Source organism: Microtus pennsylvanicus, chromosome 16 (assembly GCF_037038515.1).
Source record: "Microtus pennsylvanicus isolate mMicPen1 chromosome 16, mMicPen1.hap1, whole genome shotgun sequence".
Taxonomy (NCBI): Eukaryota; Metazoa; Chordata; class Mammalia; order Rodentia; family Cricetidae; genus Microtus; species Microtus pennsylvanicus.
This window is the reverse complement of record NC_134594.1, coordinates 23,932,547-23,952,563: the sequence shown is the minus strand read 5'-3', so window position 1 is coordinate 23,952,563 and position 20,017 is coordinate 23,932,547. Positions and strand designations below refer to the sequence as shown.

Genomic DNA, 20,017 nt, shown 5'->3' with positions numbered 1-20,017 from the left:
TGTGCTCCAGAGCTACTCCCAGCTTCTAAACTGCCTTGAACTATTTATTATTCAGTTACTACTCCAAGTCTTCTGTGGTTGTGACTTTGACTGTGTTCCCAATAACCAACATTACATTCCATAGGAACTTCAGAGACAGCAGAGTCAGGCCTTGGTGAGTATCAGTGTGTCCCCAAATATCTGAAGCACTCTAGCACACTGGGGAGACTAACCCGACTGCTGTATCACTATTTGTGAACCTGGAGGTTGAAGGCAGCGGTAAGCCATTTTGGAGGACTCTATCCTTGCACTAAGATTACAAAAGCTTGAATGTGTAGCTACTTCTGTTAAGTGTCAAAATGAAAATTTAGTGTGGAAGTGGATAATGTTTGAACCACATACTATTATGATACAGACTCCCAGATTCCGTTTGGACAAAAACCAAACCAAAACACACACACAAAACCCAGATTAAAAGCACTGTTATAAATTCATTTATTAATCTTAAATAATATTTAGAACTCATACATTAAAACATTTAACATTTTATCACCAGTTACTTTTAGAAGAGGCTTCAACAATCGGAAGAGAACTACAGGTTAACGTTTCTGCTCTTAAATTCTTAGAGAAATTTCGAGCCCCATCATTTTGGCTGTCTTGGGATTTTTTGAAAAAGGGTCTTTACTCCCAGCACTTGGGAGGCAGAGGCAGGTGGATCTTTGTGAGTTCGAGGCCAGCCTGGTCTCCAAGAGCTAGTTCTAGGACAGGCTCCAAAGCTACAGAGGAAACCCTGTCTTGAAAAACCAAAGAGAAAAAATAAAAAAAATAAAAAAAAAGAAAAGAAAAGAAAAAGGGTCTTGAAATTGGAGCCCAGGCTGGTCTCTAATACAGAGATTTTGATCACACCAATGGGCTTTCTGGAGTTCCCGTCTCAGAAGGAATTCTCACTGTTATTCTTAGCCACCGTTCCAGGACTGCTCCTAAAGCTACTTGTCAAAAGAAGTCACGGAATAGTCTTCGCGTGTGTGCCAATGCCATACAACAGAAAGTACAAATACTTTATTTAACTATGACTAGATGGTAAGAACTAATTGAAAATGAACTGGCATTTCTTCAAGAAACACAATGGTAAATTGGAGGCATAGCAAACAGCAAGGATTATCTGAAGATTGTCACAAATCCTTCAGGGCTAAATATAGTTCCTTAGTGTTAGATCACCAAATAAAAACAATTGGAAGTTTTAAGGAAATTATGTCTATTCCTGCATCTACAATGCTATATAATCCACTTAATTTTACACGAAGATATAAAAAATAAATATTGCCATGCATTTCTTGCTGACATTTTAAATTCCCACAAATAAATAATGAAATACTCTCTAGAAAACTTCCTACATTTTACATCGTACTTACTGAGGGGCTTACAAATTGAGGTTCTTATAGCACCCTCAAGTTAAAAAGACAAAAACCAAAAAACTTACAAGAAGTCTAATTTTAATGCCCTTAAGTAGTAGAGAATGTTATAGAAAATTAATACACAAGCCCAAACTGGAGTGCAAACACCTTTTCACTGCAGGTTTTAATCGGAAAGGTTTGTGAACAAATTCTTTTCCAAGGGCATGCTGGAAACGACGGAAAATGAAGTGGCTGAGACTGGGTGTCCTTTTTCAGGCAACTTATCATATTTCAGTTTCCCAACACATCCCTGGTTAAGACTCTCATGATTAGAGTGATACAGTGTTTATAAGAGTTCCTCAGGCTCCTCATTAAAGCTGAAGTCACACACCAGTGACAGGTGGTCTGAGGGGTAGTGAAAGGACGGGAGCCGGCTGGGCCCAATCTGTTCTTCCGTGAGTAGTTCCAGAGCAGAGGTGACGCTCAGAGCGTGTCTGGAGTACCAGATGTAGTCCAGGGTGTGGCGACACTCCCCTGAGGTCCGGATCTTCCAGGTTGTGTAGGGAGGCTCCGACTGTCCGTCAGGACTCAGCAGCTTGTAGGCGCTGCTGAGATTGAGGCTGGAGGAAGTGAAGTGTTTGTAGACCTCCTCAGTGGGCTCTGCATTGAAGTCCCCACAGACAATCAGGGGAATCTTGGCTCCCTGTGTGATGCCCTGCAGGTTCTGGAGAAGGTCACAGCCCTGAGCTGACCGGAACCGCTCCCAGCCAGTGCGTGCTTTTAAGTGGGTGACAGCAACACAGAACTGTCTGCCAGACTCCTTGCACTCGAGGGTCTGTGCAATGGCAACCTGATTGGTTTTTAGGGTCATGGCTGTCAGCCTAATATTGGTGCTGTTGATGAGCTTGAAACGGTTTTGGAGGAAAAATAAAGCACAGCCATCTGGTCCATTGTTGTGTTCAACGTCAAGACATGGTGACCAGGGCTTGGGGAAAAATGTGCCTTGGTAGCCCAGTCTACTGAGGAGTGGTTGGAAGGTGTCAAAATAGTGGTCCACTTCTTGGAGGCACAATATATCTGGTTGGTAAGCCAAGAATTCCTCCAGAATAAGGCATTTCCTTTCTTCCCACTTGAGTGCTTCAACGGGGCACTGTACAAAGTTGTCTTTGCCTTCTCCAAGAGCTGAAAAGAAAAGCCAAGCATTTGTCAGCTACCACAGAACCACACCCTCAAAGAAAATGGCAGCCTAGTATAGTAAGAGTACTGGGAAGGCAGATTTCCCTGAGTTCGAGGCCACTGGGGGCTATGTTAATGAGCGCCAGCCCAGCTAAGGCTACATTCTGAGATAGTCTCGCAAAGGAACAAACCTACGAACGCAATAAAGCTCAGGAGCAGAGGCCTGCGGGGCTGGGCAGTTCTAAGCTGTGTCAACCCACCTAGACAAAATAACCTCATACCATCTGCTGAAATAGGCAGCAGGGTTTATATATATATATACACTAAAACTATTTCATATACCTGTATTCTAGGATTAAGACCTTTGCCTTGGGGTTTAGAGAAACTTTGTTGTCCTGGGAATATAAAAGTGTGTCAATTTAAATAAACACTAGTTTTAACACTGCCTATAAGAAAGTCAGGGTGGGGGCTGGAGAGATGGCTCAGAGGTTAAGAGCATTGCCTGCTCTTCCAAAAGTCCTGAGTTCAATTCCCAGCAACCACATGGTGGCTCACAACCATCTGTAATGAGGTCTGGTGCCCTCTTCTGGCCTGCCGGCATACACACAGACAGAACATTGTATACATAATAAATAAATAAATATTTAAAAAAAAAAAAGAAAGTCAAGGTAACTGATATAAATAGATACTATTCAGAATGAATGGGACAAATGAATAGCTTTTTCTCCTTATGAATGATGGGCACATGACTGTACAGGCGCCCGGGTTGGTGGGGTGGAAGTGGGCAGATATGAACAAGTATATGGTATGTGTATGAAACTGTCAAGAATAAATAAAAATACTTTTAAAAGATTGGTAAGTCAGATACATAAACACATGAAACTGTCTTTTAGTTAGTGCTAAAATGGTATCGCTGGTTTTACTGTTTTGAGACAAGGCGTCACTCCACAGCCTAGGTGGCAGTCATCATGGCTCAGCCTTGGACTGCTGGGATCACAAACCCTCGTGGACTGCCAAGGCTGGTCTCCCTCCTGCTTTACACAGCCTATACTACCCATTCAGTTTGTCCCCTGTAAATGCTGTCATGGTGCTATGGACCCAAGTTTCAGCAACAGAAGGTCTGAGGTGTTGAAAATATACCCCCCCCCATTTTGTCCCTTCATATAGCGCACTGGGAATGCACACAGGAGCAGAAAGGAGGCCTCAGCAGTCAGGCACAGCAGCCCCAGGCGTACCTTGCGCAAGGATGTTCCACTGCATGACTCTAATGGGAGGGTAGCTACTCAGGCCATCTGTCCTTATGCCCACAAAACACCTCTGGTACCGGGGTGGCCGAGTGTGCAAAACAGCCCTGCATTCCTCAAGAAGTTCCTTAGGATCGATGGGTTCCAGATGTTCTGGGTCAGCCGACACCAAATACTCGGGGTGCTGGGCGGCTGCACTGCTGTTGAGTGTCTTGGAGAGAGCACTATAGAGTCTACTCGTGCCGTTTCCCATGGAACTCGCTGCGGGAAGGAAGCAGACGTACAGAAAAGCTGTCAGCATGCACTGTGGATACTGGGGTTCCTAGGCTCCAGCTTCCCATCAGGACAGGTAATTCAAGCACTGCATTAACCAATCTCTTAATAAAACTAATAAACCTGTTTACCTAACCTCAGTGACCTCTTCTAGTTGTCTTTAGACCCACCCATTCCTAACAAAGTTTTTTATTTGCTTTTTTCTTTTTCTTTCATTCATTCATTCTTTTTTTTTTTTTTAAACCTGTGTTTCTTTGTGTAGCCCCAGCTGTCCTGGAACTTGCTTTGTAGACCAGGCTGGCCTCGAACTCAGGGATCCATCTGCTTCTGCCTCTCAAGTGCTAGGATTAAAAGTGTAACCACTACACCTGGACCCAAGTTTGGTTTTTGAAGGCTGCAATGTAGAAAGCTGTAGCCCTGGTGCAGTGTCTGTAGAGATCGCCCTGGTTTCATGTTACGTGTCCACCAGGGCCAGTCTCTTGGAGACTCCTGTGGTTAGCACTGAACATGTACTCTTCAAAATATCCAGGGTGCAGTCTGAGAAACGAAGGAGGAGACGCCCGAGTTCTGCTCAGCTGGTTTCCATGTAAGCTTTCTTTTCCTGACTGCCTGCGTTTCCTAGCCCCTAGAGACAGAACACAGGCCCAGGGAGCAGCAGTGTCTGGAAAGACATGAGTGCTCACCAATGCTTAGGTTTTCAATTTGGGGTAGGGTGTGGTATGTTTGGGGTGTGCGTGCGTGCGTGTTATCTGCTGATCCGAATGCAGATTTGTCCCTCAGAGGCACGTGTATTTGAACACTTGGTTCCAGGCTGCTGGTGCTGTTTGGGAAGGTGGTTTTATAGCCATTCTGTTTCCTGTGTGTGGATGAAATGATCAGCCAGCTTCCAGCTCTTTCCTTGCTCTCCCTGTCATGTTGGGCTCTGTCCTTCTGGAACTGGAAGAAGATAAACCTCTTCTTCAGTTGCTTCCACCTGGGGATTCTATCACACAAATGGGGGGTGTGTGGTGGTGACAACACTCCTTTTGGTGGCAGTGTGAGGGGAGGAGGGAGAGCATAAGACAAGAGAAGTTATTTTGAAAATTTTTTCCTAAAAAGGAGAGAAATATCCAAGTAGCATTTTGTTTGTGAGATCGAATGTTTGAGTGGTGTGAGAGAATAAATACTAAAGAAGTGTATTATTGCTGGCTTCTGGACCACAGCTGAGGCAGCTTATAAAACCCCACTCTTTTCCAGGACACTGAAGACTCTGACAAAGTATGAAAACCAGTTACCTAGCCGGGCAATGATGGCACATGCCTTTAATTCTAGCACTCGGGAGGCAAAGGCAGGTGGATCTCTGTGAGCTCAAGGCCAGCCTGGTCTACAAGAGCTAGTTCCAGGACAGGCTCCAGAGCAATAGCGAAACCCTGTCTTGAAATCCCCCACACCCCAGAAAAGAAAACCAGTTATTCTGATGTTCATTATGAATTATATTATTTCTATGTGTGGCTAACTATTCTGAAAAGCACCTTGATGGGGCTTACATATATGTAAATTAAATATAGGCTTACTATTCAGCCAGGAGTTCACACCTCTAGGTGTTTACTTAATTAAAACTAACATCCATTTGAAAATACTTACTGTTAGCAACCATGATGCCCTTCAGTATGTGAACAGTTAAACAAGGGTAGAATGCATAACATTGGGCATTGGGTAGAAAGAACATGAGCTGACCCTAGGAGGAAGGACTCTCACAGGCATCTCTCAGTGGAAGAGGCCAGGCTCTACCCGCTAGACGGTGCATTTCCCCTGGGGAGCACAGGAAAGGAAGTCTGCAGGAGTGGGGGCTGCTGGGGGCAGCACGGGGAACTCTGGAGAATGGTGTGTGCACATGGTTTGTGCTCTGGATGAGAACGGAACAAAGCTGTTTGAATACTGGCTTCCCAGTTGGTAGAAATGAAGTATAGCCTTGTGTGGAAGAGGTGCCATTGGGGGCGGGGCTTTGATGTTTGGGGGAAAAAAAAATCCCAGTGTGCCCTGTCTGCCTTTGCTTGAGGTTTTGAATTCTCAGCTGTTCTGCCACCATGTCTTCACTCCATGACCATGAATTCTAGCCCTTTGAAACTGTAAACCCAGTTAAACACTTTGTTTTTCATAAGTTGCTTAGGTCATGGTGTTCTATCATGGTCATAAAAAAAGGAACCAAGAAAGACTACAGAGAGAAACACTGTCTGGAAAAGAAAAAAAAAAGGAACCCAAGAAAGTTAAACATATACAGGAGCAGCCATAAAGAACGAATCTGATACCTGTAAACCTAAATATTAACTGGAGGTTGGAGATGCCAGGAGTGTCTCAACAGAGGAATCTGACTGTGGATGTTGTGATCTACACATCTTTGGAAAGCAATGATTCAACAGCAAAGTACAGGGATTAAACTAACCACACTACGCTCTACTTGGTAAAGTCCGTTCTCAAAGGGCAGGGCCTAACAATACAGAAACCACGGGCTTATGAATAAGCACACGGGTAGGTGGGTGGAAGCGGGTGTGTGTGTGTGTGTGTGTGTGTGTGTGTGTCCCTGGGAGAGGACACTCCAGAGAGACGAAGGGATGCTGTAATGTCGAGACAGCGACAGCAGCGGGCAGCCAGGCTTCCCATCTTATGATGCACATGTCCAGACGTGGATGTGTGTGTGTGTGTGTACAAACACGCACTCCTGAGTGCTCGACACAATGGCACCCCCATCTTGGTGTCTAATGTCATTCTCAAATCCAACCAACCTGAGTGGGTGGTGTGTGGTGTTGGAGACATGGCTCTCCGGTTGCTCTTGGAAAGGACCCGAGTTCAGTTCCCAGCACCCATATGCAGGGGATCTGACTGACACCCTCTGCTCACCTCCATGGGCACCAGGTATGCATGTGGTACACATCCCACATACAGGCAAAAAACCATCTACATTTTTTTTTGCAACAGGGTTTCTCTGTAGCTTTGGAGAGTGTCCTAAAACTCGCTCTGTAGACCAGGCTGGCCTCGAATTCACAGAGATCTTCCTGCCTCTGCCGCCTAAGTGCTGAGATTAAAGGCGCATGCCATTACAGGCCGGCAAAATAAATCAATCTTAAAATAACATAAAAGCAGTCAAGTAACCGAGGCTGGAAAGAAGGTTCGGTACTGGTCGCCCCGCCAGGCTGCTCTCTACTGCTTCTAACTGTAACTTCTGAAGTGACCTGACACTGACTTCTGGCCTCGTGGGCGTGGCATCCAGGTGGCATACACTCATACAGACATACACACAAATAAAAAATTAAACTAAAGCCAACAAAGGCCTGCGTCAGGCCTGCTGGCACAGAACTGTAACCCCAGTGACTCTGGAGGCTGAGGCAGGGGGACAGTGAGCTCTGCATCTGCATGGCTTATAAAGTAAGTTCAAGGCCAGCCTAGGCAATTTAGTGAGATCCTATTTCAATAAAATCAATCGAAGTTTGGTATATAGCTCAGTGGTAGAGTATCGATCTAGCATGCATGTGCAAAGCCCTGGGTTCTTTCTATCTATCCCCCGGTATAATAGAAGTATCACACTGGAGCCCACACCTGTCTAGAACTGGTCTCCCAGTGCTGCTGTACAGTATAAGCCACCTGTTCTGCTAAGTATTGTACTTCTAAGAAAAGTGCAGGAGAAAAATCCTGTAAGTTAGACAGAGTTCTTACACCACACAGCACTCAAAAGCACGAACCATAAAAGGCTAATTGGGGCCAGGCACCTATGGACAGTTTATTATTTGGTGCAAATTTAAAATGGTATAGCTGTTCTGAAAATAGTTGGTTATTATTTTAAATAAGTGGAAAGCGGGTTGGCACAATAGTTTTACTTTCAAGCATGTATTCAAGAGAAAACTCAAGTACATTCCAAGATTAAAGCGGTATTCAGATCCACCGTCTGAACACAGGGTGAGTTGTCACAGGCCGTTACGGTTATTGCTTGGGACAGAAACTGCTAGGCCAGTGCTCTACTACTGAGCTACACCCCCACAGAATGCAAAGAGCCAGCACGGAGGTTGATGGTATGGCTTTTATTTTTATTGAAAAGTACTCTGTCAATTTCTCCTTGGGCCATCTCTCGGTAAAATTATGGTGGTCAAAAATGAACAACAGGACCAAAAAGCTACGGAGAAACCCTGTCAAAAAAAAAAAAAAAGAAGGGCTGGGTGGTGGTGGTGGTGCACACCTTTAATCCCAGCACTCGGGAGGCAGAGGCAGGCAAATCCCTGTGAGTTTGAGGCCAGCGTGGTCTACAAGAGCTAGTTTCTGGACAGCTAGGACTGCTACACAGGGAAACCCTGTCTCGAAAAACCAAAAAAAGTGAACAGGCCAGGCAAGTCTGACAGTTCACCTCAGATCCTACGTTGGCTTACCGTGAATGGAAAATGCCATAAACTAGATCCAGCCTAACTTTAAGCCTGTTGCCATGGGTAACCCAACAGCACCATTCCTTGCGACAAATAAGCATCTGACCACATCACACCTCACGCAGCATGTCTCCAGCCCTACACATTAACACAACAAATCACCTAGAATCAGACTGATGACCCCCAGCCTGGCTCACCATCGCTGGGAGCTTCAGAAATACACCCTGCTGTTAGCCCTTGCACTTCTGATACAACCTGAGAGTGTGGACTAGTCTAAAGCTCTTCACAGTACTACAAGCAAGGCTGAGATCTACCAGCACACAAGAACTTGAAGAAATCCTGCCCTTTCTCCTACTGAAGGCTGGATTTCTCAACTAGCTGGCGGCAACCAATTTTACACAGCTGTTTTCCTAACTGCTGTCTGTCAACAGGCAATTCAGTTTACACCGCCATCTAGTTATTTTCCATGCTTCATCCTTCTAAGTTCAGGATGATTATGAAGATAAAATATGACACAGATCTAAACCATTTTTGCCTAAACTTTTCTTTACATTTTATTGGGGTGGCAGTGCAGGGCGGATGGAATTCAAGACTGTCTTTTTGCACCATCTAGTTATTCCTCAGACGATGTGGTACTCCTAGCAGCGAACCTCATTTTGTATTCCTGGATATGAGTTCAAAGACAACTTCGGCTGTCTCAAAACAATCAAAGATACAGAGAATAAAGGGAATTTTGTTGTTTGAAATAGAGTCTTGGGGTCTCTAGTAGCCCAGGTTGGTTTCAAACTGGTTTTTGAAGAGAATTTGGCCTGAATTCCTAATACTCCTGCCTCCACCTCCAAGGGCTGGGACTATCCTGCTAAGGGGATGTAATTAAGTTTGTCACTGGGCAGACTTTGGAGGCAGGCGTTGGTGGCACACGCCTTTAATCCCAGGCAGAGGTAGGTGGATCTCTGTGTTCAAAGCCAGCCTGGTCTATAGAGCTAGTTCCAGGACAGGCTCCAAAGCTACAGAAAAACCGTCTCGAAAAACCAATAAATAAGTAAATAAGTACAGACTTTGGTCCTAGCACTTGAGGCAGAGGTTAAGATTGCTTGAGTCCAAAGCCAACCTGGTTTGTTGTCCCAAGGCAGCCAGGGTTACAGACCTAGAGCCAGTCAAACACACCACCACCGCATTAAACAAGACATATATATTTTGGTTTTCAAGACAGAGCTTTGGTGAGTTTGGTGGAACTCTGTAGACCACACCAGCCTTGAACTCAGAGATCCGCCTGCCTCTGCCTCCCAAGTGATGGGTTAAAGGCGTGTGCCACCACTGCCGGGAGAGAGGACTAAATATCTGTCTTTATCTGGAGCTTCCTCTTCAGAGACAGAGATTGTACCCCGGACTTTGTGTCTGTTAGGCAAGTGTGTGACTGAGCTTAACAGCTCCCAGCTGTGCGGGACAGGACGGCGATTTAAACAGACAGCTTTTCCTTTCTAACTAGGTGTCCGGGGGCAGCCTCATTAGTCGAGACCTAAACTGACGACTGGTCCTACCCAAGTCCTAAGAGCAAATCACCAGAAGACACCTAGCCAGGCTCTAGTTATCCAGCAACTACTGTTTGTGCCCAGCTGTCCAGTCAGCAGATACTGTCCTCAGTTTGAGGTTAGTATCTCCAGCACGACCCAACTAAAAAGACTAAAAGGTAAAGAGTGAGCAAAATCCAGGATTGTCTCAGGCACACACCTAGGGGGATTTGGAAGCTGATCAACCTTGGGCCCAAGAAAACCTGGAACAATGAAATAGACAACACGATAAAGGACAAGTACCAGCGGCCCAATGCTGCCATCTGCTGGCCATGTACTGAACTACTTCAAAAAGTTGAAAAGGCTAAATTGGCAGCTAATTTTCTCATTAGGCGTATTAGAGTAGGTTCCAAAATAGATGTGGAAGACTTCAGGGAAGTAGGTGAAAGCTCACGAAAAATATCCTCCTGTGGTGCTGACTATACTGCATGTTTTTAAGAAATCCAATAATCAAGCACCCATTTCTAGGTCTATGCCCAGACATTACTGGCTTTGCTGTTTGTTATATTTAAGACAGGGTTTCTCTGTGTAACCCTGGCTGTCCTGGAACTCAGGAGACCAGGCTGGCCTTGAACTGAGATCTGACTGTCTCCCAAATGCTGGGATTAAAGGCATGTACCACCAATGACTGGATCCTACCAGATTTTTTAAACTTTAGTTGTCCTTGGACATTTGAACCGTTTTTCCTTTGACAACCCAAGTGTTAAAGTGTACCACTGTGGAACAGCTAGCACAGGGCAGGGGCAGAACACAGCACAGTGCTTTAGGGAATGTTAATAGCGCTGGAGATAGTGGTAGAGCATGCATACAGTATGGCAAAATAAAAAATTAAGTTAATTAAAAAAGAATGATGTTGGGAAGTGATAAATTGCTTACACAGGATGAGCAAGACCCAGAGTTCAGTCTCTAGCACTATACTTAAATAAATCAGCTCTGGCTCTGTAAGACTGAATAGATGTATCTTGCACATCTGAGTGATTTCTTTAACGTTAGCAATTCTCAAGTTTAATGAAATACACTCTTGGGGCTTAAAGAGCAGGCTGTTAGAAGTGCAGATTGCTTCTGTGTTCCCACCACGCTTCCCAGCAATCTGGTCGCTCACCGCTCACCATTCCAGAAGTGCCTACTGATGTCAGTGCAGTCTGGGCCCTGGAGCAAGTTACCTGCTGCACCTTGGACTGTGAGTGTCAGCATTTCCAACCATACTGGCTCCTGCAGGGAGGGACAGGCACACAAAGCAGCCCGTGTTTGGTGCCAGGAGTCACCAGAGGTCAAGTTTCGCCTCCTCTCTCGGTCGACGTCACTGCACACACGCTGGTACAGCACACAGTGTACAAAGCCGTGTCGTGACCTGAGTGGCATTTCCAGAGATATCCAGTGAAGGTCATAACTCTCAATCTAACGTGTCTAAAAATACACGCACCTAGACACAGTGTCACAATCCGAGGAACAGCAGGCAGAAAGGCAGAGCAGATGAGGAAGCCAAAGCATGTTCCAGAAAAGGGCTGAGCCGTCTCTTCAGTCATAAGAAATCCTTTAACACTGGGGCATGCTCTCTGGTGACATCCCATCCCTAACATTAATAGGGGAGCTGCTCCAAAGAAATGCCCTGCCTTCACGGCTGGGAAAGCGGACAGCTGAGTTCTCTACAACAGGGTCCACAACTGCGGTCCAGATTTGTGGCTGCCCTGGCGCTGTGCTGCTGCTAATAATCTATGAAATCCCTTCTACAGCGATAAGCAGTTGAGAAAAAAAAGCTGGCAGTGATATACCACGACATGGAAAATGACATAAATTCAAATTTCAATGTCCATAAACGTTACATATTATGTACTATCTGTGGAATCGCACACACTGCAACTCAAGGTTTAGACACGGATGAGGTTTAGAGAGTTACTAGGTTTGGGGGGTCTTCACAGGAAGTTTGCCAACTCATGTCTTAACTTTTAAGATGAAACTGTAGCTGGGAATGGCTGCTCATATTTAACCTTAGCACTAGGGAAGCAGATGCAGGTGAAGCTCTGGGAGTTCAAGGTTGGGCTGGTCTACTGAGTAAGCCTCAGGCCCGACAGTCCTACATAGTAAGACTTTGTTTGTCTTACTTGTCTGTTTTATTCGTCTCCTGCTTCACTCCCCCAGCCCCAGAGTTCACATCTATACAATAAAATCAGCCAAGTTTTCTGTCACTTAAGAAACATTTTCACTACAGGAATGCCCAGGGCCTTCTGGGGGTGGCAGCACGTGGCTGGAAGCATTTGGGACGTTAAGCTAGATGACAAGAGGTTTGAACCCAATCTTTAGTACATATCAAGTGGGAAGGCAGTCTAAGCCACACAAGTGAATTTCACTAGGCTATTCAATGAGACATGTCACAAACAGTAAGACACAACTAAAGCAAAACTGTAAATTATTTTTTAAAATGGAAATTCGTTATCTGGCACACCACAAATAACTCACTAGGCCTGTTGGTTCTAGATCAAGGTAGCAATATAAACACACACACATGTACAAAAAAATCCTTTTGTAAACAAAATTTATTATGTATACTGTGTTCTTTCTACATGTATGCTTGCAGGACAGAAGAGGGCACCAGATCTCATTATAGATGGTTGTGAACCAGCATGTGGTTGCTGGGAGTTGAACTCAGTACCTCTGGAAGAGCAGTTAGTGCACTTAAATACTGAGCCATCTCTCCAGCTCCCCCCACCCCCACTATCTATCTACCCTTCCTAAAATCTTTTTAAGAATAAAGCACCTACTGGGTGGTGGTGGTGCATGCCTTTAATCCCAGCACTCGGGAGGCAGAGGCAGGTGGATCTCTGTGAGTTCGAGGCCAACCTGGTCTACAGGGTGAGTTCCAGGACTGGTTCCATAGCTACTGAGAAACCCTGTCTCAAAAAAACCAAATAAAGTACATTCCAAAAACTTTAGGGCTGGAGAGATGCCTCTGTGATGAAGAGTGCTAACTGCTCTCACAGATGAGCTGGGTCTGGATCCTAGCACACAGGGACTCACAAGCATCTGTAACTGTAGCTCCTGCAGATGAGACCATCTTCTGACTTCCTAAGGTACCAGGCACACATATGTCACACATACATACATTCAGGCAAACCATTCATACACATAAATAGATCTAAGAAAATTAAAAGGATCAATCAATATCAGAAGCCAAATTCTTGGGACCCATATAGTGCTGCTCACAGCCTCCTGTAACTCCAGCTCAATGGGACCCAATATCCTCCTTATGACTGCCTCAGGAATCTACACGCGTGTACAGACACATACACACAAGCAAACAAACCCTATATCTAAGAGAGAAATTTTAAACAGCTGCACTAGTCTCAGCCTGCCCTTCTTTCTCATAGATACAAGGTTTTTGCTTATAAGACAGAATCAGCTTAAGCTCTAAAGAAAAGCGGGTGCTATTATCTTAGGTCTTGCAAGCGCCTGTCCTGTCCTCAAAGTGAAGCAGACTTGATCAGAAGCAATCCAGGAACAACATCCAGGGCATAATTTGTTTAGATTTCCCCCTGATTTGTGTTGCTGCTGTTTGGAGACAGGACCTTATTATGCAGACTTAGGCAGGCCTCAAACAGGACATCTGGCCTCAGCCTCTTGAGGTCTGGTCCACAAGCTCACTTTTCAAGGGTATTTCTGAGCAGGAAAATGAAGCGTTATGACGGAGAACACAGAAGGAAGGAAGGCAGCTTCCCTTACCTTTGGCATACAGAGTGGTCTCCACTGGCTTTCTCATTCTACAGAGAGGCCTACTAACTGCCACTTTCCAGATCCCCTTCCCACTTAGAGCCGGGCAAACTGGGAAGGTAGTTCAGTGGCCGTGTTCACCTCGCGTGCAAGAGGCACAGGATTCCATGTCCAGCACCGGATTAAAAAGAGTTGTAGGAAGGGCAGATAAAAAGGGAGACGCAGGAAGGCTGAGAAACAACGCTCTAGGACTAAGGGACTTTCCAGAATCGTCATCCTAACCCTTCTCCTGTCCTAAGGACTGAAGGAAGAGCGGTACCAATGAGTAACAGGCTCTGGCTTTAGAGACAGGATCTTACACTTCCCAGGCTGGCCTTAGACTGGCTATATAGTGAGAACACTGATCCTTCTTCCACGGATGGCTCATACTACTCAAATTCTCAAGAGGCAGTAAAAGTGACTTGAAGCCAGACGGTGGTGGCGCACGCCTTTAATCCCAGCACTCGGGAGGCAGAGGCAGGCGGATCTCTGTGAGTTCGAGGCCAGCCTGGTCTACAAGAGCTAGTTCCAGGACAGGCTCCAGAGCTACAGAGAAACCCTGTCTCAAAAAAAGGGTTGGGGAGAGAGACTTTTTCCCGTTTTCCATACACCCTACCATCTCATACCAATCTCTAATAAAGGTGTCAGAAATGCATCAATATGTTAATTTTTTAGGGTCTGATAGAATATTCATGTGGTATTCAATTACAGTGGTATTCATTAGGGTCTGATAGAATATTCATGTGGTATTCAATTACAGTGGTATTCATATGCTATGTCTCTAAACTTTATTTTCAAAAGCTTAAGGTCCAAATACAACCTTCTCTGGAAAAAAAAAAACCTGCATCAATAAAAAAATGTAGGCAGGCTTTCTAAAGTCCTTTGTGAAGTGAGTCTCCTTAAACTCCTTAAACCTTAAACCTAAACATAGTCATGCCAGAACATCACCAAATGTCCAGGCTCAACTTACAGCTATCAAAGTTCAGAAAACCTGAGTGGGCCCCTGACATTTTCGGACACGGGGGAAAAAGAAAATGTTCATTGAACTTTGTACTCTTCATCTTTCTCCGAACACTCTGGTCTAATCTCTGATGTGCTGAGTTCACCTCGAGAGTGTTTCAAGTGTTACTCCTTCTACAGGAAGACCCTAGTATAGAACCTAACAAATCTAAAGGCCTCAGAATTGTCTGCCATGTGTAAGGGAGGCTCCCAAGTCAACCCTTAGCACAGCAAAACCCAACAAAGACAACAGGGATAAAACACCTTAGCTTACCAAATGGTTTTACCTGGGCTAAACACCCAGGTGGATCATTCCTCAAGTTTCAAGTATTTCCTGAAGTACAATGACCACGATTTAAGAGGCTACGGAAGCCCTGTAAGTTCTGAGAGTCAGAGGTAACCTTTAACATGCGGCTGTCAATCTCCCTTCTTCCTCCTCTTTCTAAGACACTAGGACAGTTCTCTTTCAGGCAAAGCCCGTTCTTTCAAGAATCTTCTCCATGTGCCTTACACTTCTAAGTAGCAGCTGGGGTTGAAGGTAAGGTTCTTGCTGCTCTTCCCCAGGGCCTATATAGTGGCTTACAACCACCCAGTAACTCCAATTCCAGGGAATTCAGGATCTTCTGACCTCCTCAGACGCCCGTGTACATAAATGCAAGCAAAATAGCCATAAACAAAATAAGATTAGAGAGAAAAAAAGGAGTCCCTTGGAAAAGCATGGTAAAGCTCAGAAAGTGGCCCCAACCCTGCGGAAGCACGGGAGACACTTGCTGAACAGAATTCATCAGGTGTCTTTTTGCATTTCCGAAAGTGTTCTCCCTGTCCTACCACTACCCCATCTCCAGTGGGCACTCTCTTCTTCCACGGCTTCAAAGTTCTCCCCCAATAAATCCGTCAGCAATGACTGTTCAAGTCCTGCTGGAACAGCATGTGGACCAGTAGGTATTCAGTTCCACAGTTTGTAGATACAGTGCTATCAGCTGATGTGCTAATCTCTTCTAGAAGACACAGCCAGCAAGGTCAAAGGATTTGCAAAGGTCCATGCATGGATTTTGATTCTAGAGCCATGGTTATTAACAGACCCCGCCCCCCAGCCCTGGCCTATATTTAAACTTACCATTGAACACTACAGGGAAACGCTACCTCAGTTCTCCACAAGAAAAGCATTTACTCTGTAGATGTCTGATAAATTACAAGCTTTCCCGTTCCTTCTTTCTCATAAACAGCTTCCTCACATAGCTTAGGGGCCTACTAAATAAAGCTGCTTCTCAACTGAGCTGGTATTTACTTCTCAAACTGAACTGAACTAAAAAAAAAGCAGTGTTCCAGCGGTGAACACCGATCTAGCCAACTCTTCATGAACCAACAAGGAGGGAGAGACAGGAGAACAGCATTTCCAAGCCCACAGGTGACTCTACGGCACAGCCGGCAACTGCTGCCTCATTGAGGGATGCTGTCTTTGCTTTAGAGGAAAGTAACAAGGCTGCTAAGATCACCCCCCAAGGTTCCCTTTTAAGCCCATGCAATATACTATGTGGGAACTCAAAGGGGCTGTGCTCATTCCCTAAGTACATCCAATGGCTGAATGCAAGTGAGACATGAATGTGTTGGGGGACTTGCTGCTGTTCCTCAAAGAGCTCCGTCAAGGCCTTCTGAACAAGTCTGGGACAACTTGCTTGCTTGGCCTAGTGGCCCATGTCTGTAATTTTGTAGGTAAAGGAATAATCAGAAGATTAAGGTTATCTGTAGCCACAAAGAAAGTTTAAGGTCAGCCTGGACAACACAAGACCCTTTCTCAAAAAGAAAAAAAAAATCTACTTAGCACGAGCAAGGGTCTAGATCTAACCCTAAGAGAGAAAAGCGAAGGTGGAGGGGCTGGAGACAGCTCAGCAGTCAGAGTCCTGCAGCTCTTCCAGGATTCTCTGAGATCAGGTGGTCGCAGAACCATCCCTAGCTCCAGCCCCTGGATACGATGCCCTCTTCTGGTCTCCTCAAGTACTCCCACACGTGTGGCATACAAAACACATGAAGATTTAAAAATGATTTAAAAAGTGAGCAAGAAGAAATAAAGGAATTTGGGGTTCTGCTATTTCTCTTTAATAACATGGAACCTGGGTACAACCATTCAATTTTTTTGTTTGCTTGTTTTTTGAGACAGGGTTTCTCTGGTTGTTCTGAAACTAGCTCCGCAAACCAGGCTGGCCTCAATCTCAGATCCGCCTGCCTCTGCCTCCCAGCACTTGGTTTACAAGAGCTAGTTCCAGGAGAGGCTTCAAAGTCACAGAGAAACCCTGTCTCAAAAAAACAAAACAAAACCTTATTGAAAACCCCCTCCTTTAAGGAGAAGTGAGAAGTACACACAGTTCTGGAACTCATTACTGACAGCCCAGGCTAGCCTTGAATTAAAAAACTACTAGCCAAGCAGCACAAGACTTGAATGCAGAGATCCAGGACAGTAAAGGCTATATACATTAATTCCTTGTGTCAAAGAAGAAAAAAAACCCAAAAAAACAAAACCCAAAAAACCCTCACCAAATCTGCTTAAATCTCACCAGTCTGAAAATTATTCTTTGTTGTATATGTGTGCAAGCACATGTAGATGCCAAGGGACACCTTGGAGGAGGAGTTAGTCCTTCCACCACGGGGGTCCCTGGAATTCAACTTAGGTCTTCAGACTTGGTAGCAAGCATCTTTACCATCCGAACCATCTCTTTGGCCCCAAATCTTACCTCTTAATGGATATAAAGCTCTTCTGAATAGCCTAAAGCCTAGAATCTTCAATATTATATATTACAGAATCTCTATTAAAGCACCCGTGGCGGGGATAGTGTGCAAAGATCTTGCCTGAAGGAGCAATAACCCTAACAGCTGAAGGGAGAACTACAAGAAACAGGAAAGCTGCCCACCTCCTGTACTGTCTAAAATAGTGTAAGTACAGGGCAATCCCACAAGTTCCTTCTTTGTTGCCAGAGACTGAATTTAGGGCTTGGTGCGTGCTAAAGCCTACCACTTCCCCACCCTATGGATAAAAATTCACAAAACCAAGGGGTTTCTCCTCCCCTTCCCCAACTGTGCCAGCCCCAGGGTTTCTCAGTGTGGCCCTGGCTGTCCTGAAACTCTGTTGACCAGGCTGTCTTCAATTCAAGAGAGCCAGCCACTTGCCTCTGCCTCTGGACATGCATAAGCCATCCTACGAAGCCTGACTCTGCAAATACTCTGCCCCCATTATCCAGTTCTTCTGCATCTGTATCACAAGCTACCTGTATTCACATACGTGTTTAATGACGTTTCTGAAGGGAGGGGCGGAATTTAAAATTTGAGCTGGTACCAGACAACTTTCCCACCCTCAAACCTAACAATGTTCCTCTTGAAAACAACCAAATCCAGTTATTGGTGATACACATCCCAACAGTTAGTTCATAATATGCCAAATTTCTACAGACCAGGAGGTGGGGGCATGGATCTGGATTCTCAGAAGTTCACCACCTCTAAAGCAGTTCAACATCCTAATTTTTACTTTGGTATCGGGGTGGGAGAGCACTCCAAATCTTGATCCTCCTGTTTTTGCCTCCTGAGTGCTGGGATTACAGGTGTGCGCCACCACACCCATTTAACACCTTAAAATTTAAAAAAAAAAAGGCACTCAAAATGTCTGCCAAAAATGTGATTATGGTTTAAGGTTTTGGCTTCAACTAGCTGGGTGGTGGTGGCGGCCCTCTTCTGATCCCATTGCTTGGGAGGTAGAGGTTCGAGCCCAGCCTGTGGTGTACATAATTCAGTTCAAGGAAGGAGAGTCAGAGGCGCATGTCGAGAACCTGTCTTGTAAAAACAAGAAAGCTTCAATGAACCTATACTTCCTAGTGTGCACTCTGTCCTTTAACCAATCCAAAACTCCACCAAAATGTACCCTAGTAAAATAAGGATGGCCATACAGATGTGTTAGACGGCAATAACCTAATTTGGGGTAAGAAGCAAATTACACTTTCTAGAAAAATATTATGGAGCAACTGCTAGTTTTGAAGGAGAGACAACATGAAATAATTGCTTTTATTTGAGGGAGAAACTATTAATTTAAAAGCCATACTTAATTTGTGTGTAGTTTATAGCCGCAGCAACCTGCCCTTAGGCAGAAAGAGGACTCTCAGAACACAAGGGTGATATATAGGACTGGCGTTTGGTGAAAGGCTGATTTACAATTTCTTCACCCAGGGATTTAAGAGTGGAAGCCCCCAACCCACCCCCTCCAAAAAAAGAAAACCGTAAAAAGTCAACACGTGCTGGTACTAACGCGGATTAAAGAAGATTCGGAGCCCGTAGGCCCTCAAACCCACGATCAAGCATCATTTTCAGCCCCCCCCCCCCCCAAAGATGCTCATAAGCATCTGGGCAAGCGAAGCCTAACTACCCTGCATCCGGGGGTAAAATAAAGCAAAAGATGCGAGCATCTGGCGGTGACTGTGGCCTCCGGGGCTTCAGGTAGATGAGATACAAATGCCGAAGCCGGTACCCTGAGCGGCGCCCCGATTCCTCCCCGCCGCGACCAGACGCGGGGGACCGGCACCCGCAGCCGCCCATTCATTCGGCGCTCTCACTCACCTGTCCCGGGACGCGACCGAGCGGCGCCCGAGGCCGCCGCCTGCAGTCGCGGGGACGCGGGCCGGGGTCCGAGCACCGGCGGGGCGAGCGTGCGACGCGGGCCGGGCGCGAGCGAGCGGCGCAGGCCGGGGGCGTCCCTGAGCAGCAGGGCCGAGCAGAGCCGCCGCGGGCTCTGATACATGCCGGGCGCCGCCGCCTCCTCCGCCGCGCTGACGAGCCGGGCCGAGCGGGTGCGGAGGGCGCGGGCGGGAGCGGGGTCGCTGCGGGGCTCCTTCCTCCTCGTGCCTCGGCGCGGACCCGGCGAGCGGAGATCCGGGAGGCAGACGCGGCGACGGTGACGGCGGCAGATCACTGGGGCGCGCGGGCGGAGAGCCGAGGAGCAGCCGGCGAGAGGCGGCGGGGCGGGCGCTACCACGCGGTGGCCGGGGGGGGATCCGCACGCACAGCCCGGGCGCAGTCGGCTCCTGCCGGGGATGGACCCAGGACCAGAGAGAGCCACGGAGAGGGAGACACCGGCTCGGCTACTGAGTGGAGAATGCGGAACGGCGGAGGTCGCGGGAATTTATTAGAGAGGCGTTCCGGGAGCCGGCGCCTCCTCCTGCCGGCTGCGATGGGAGGATCCACAGGCAGGGAATCCCGGGTTGGCTCCTGGG

General features: G+C 46.3%; 1 protein-coding gene across 1 annotated transcript; it reads right to left on the bottom strand.

Annotated features, from left to right (window-relative positions):
• Window positions 1–450: 450 nt before the first annotated feature.
• On the bottom strand, window positions 451–19,859 carry Noct (nocturnin). Its single transcript, XM_075950714.1, has 3 exons — window positions 19,365–19,859; window positions 3,785–4,054; window positions 451–2,555 (listed from the first exon to the last, which is right to left on the bottom strand). The coding sequence occupies exons 1-3, from the start codon at window positions 19,543–19,545 to the stop codon at window positions 1,720–1,722; spliced, it is 1,287 nt and encodes a 428-aa protein (XP_075806829.1). The 5' UTR covers window positions 19,546–19,859; the 3' UTR covers window positions 451–1,719.
• Between the last annotated feature and the right edge of the window lie 158 nt (window positions 19,860–20,017).

Coding starts and splice junctions, on each gene's coding strand:
- Noct (XM_075950714.1), bottom strand. CDS start 19,545: ATGTATCAGAGCCCGCGGCGGCTCTGCTCGGCCCTGCTGCTCAGGGAC. Junction 4,055..19,364: donor TCGGTCGCGTCCCGGGACAG/GTGAGTGAGAGC, acceptor TCCTTCCCGCAG/CGAGTTCCATGGGAAACGGC. Junction 2,556..3,784: donor GTGGAACATCCTTGCGCAAG/GTACGCCTGGGG, acceptor TTTTCTTTTCAG/CTCTTGGAGAAGGCAAAGAC.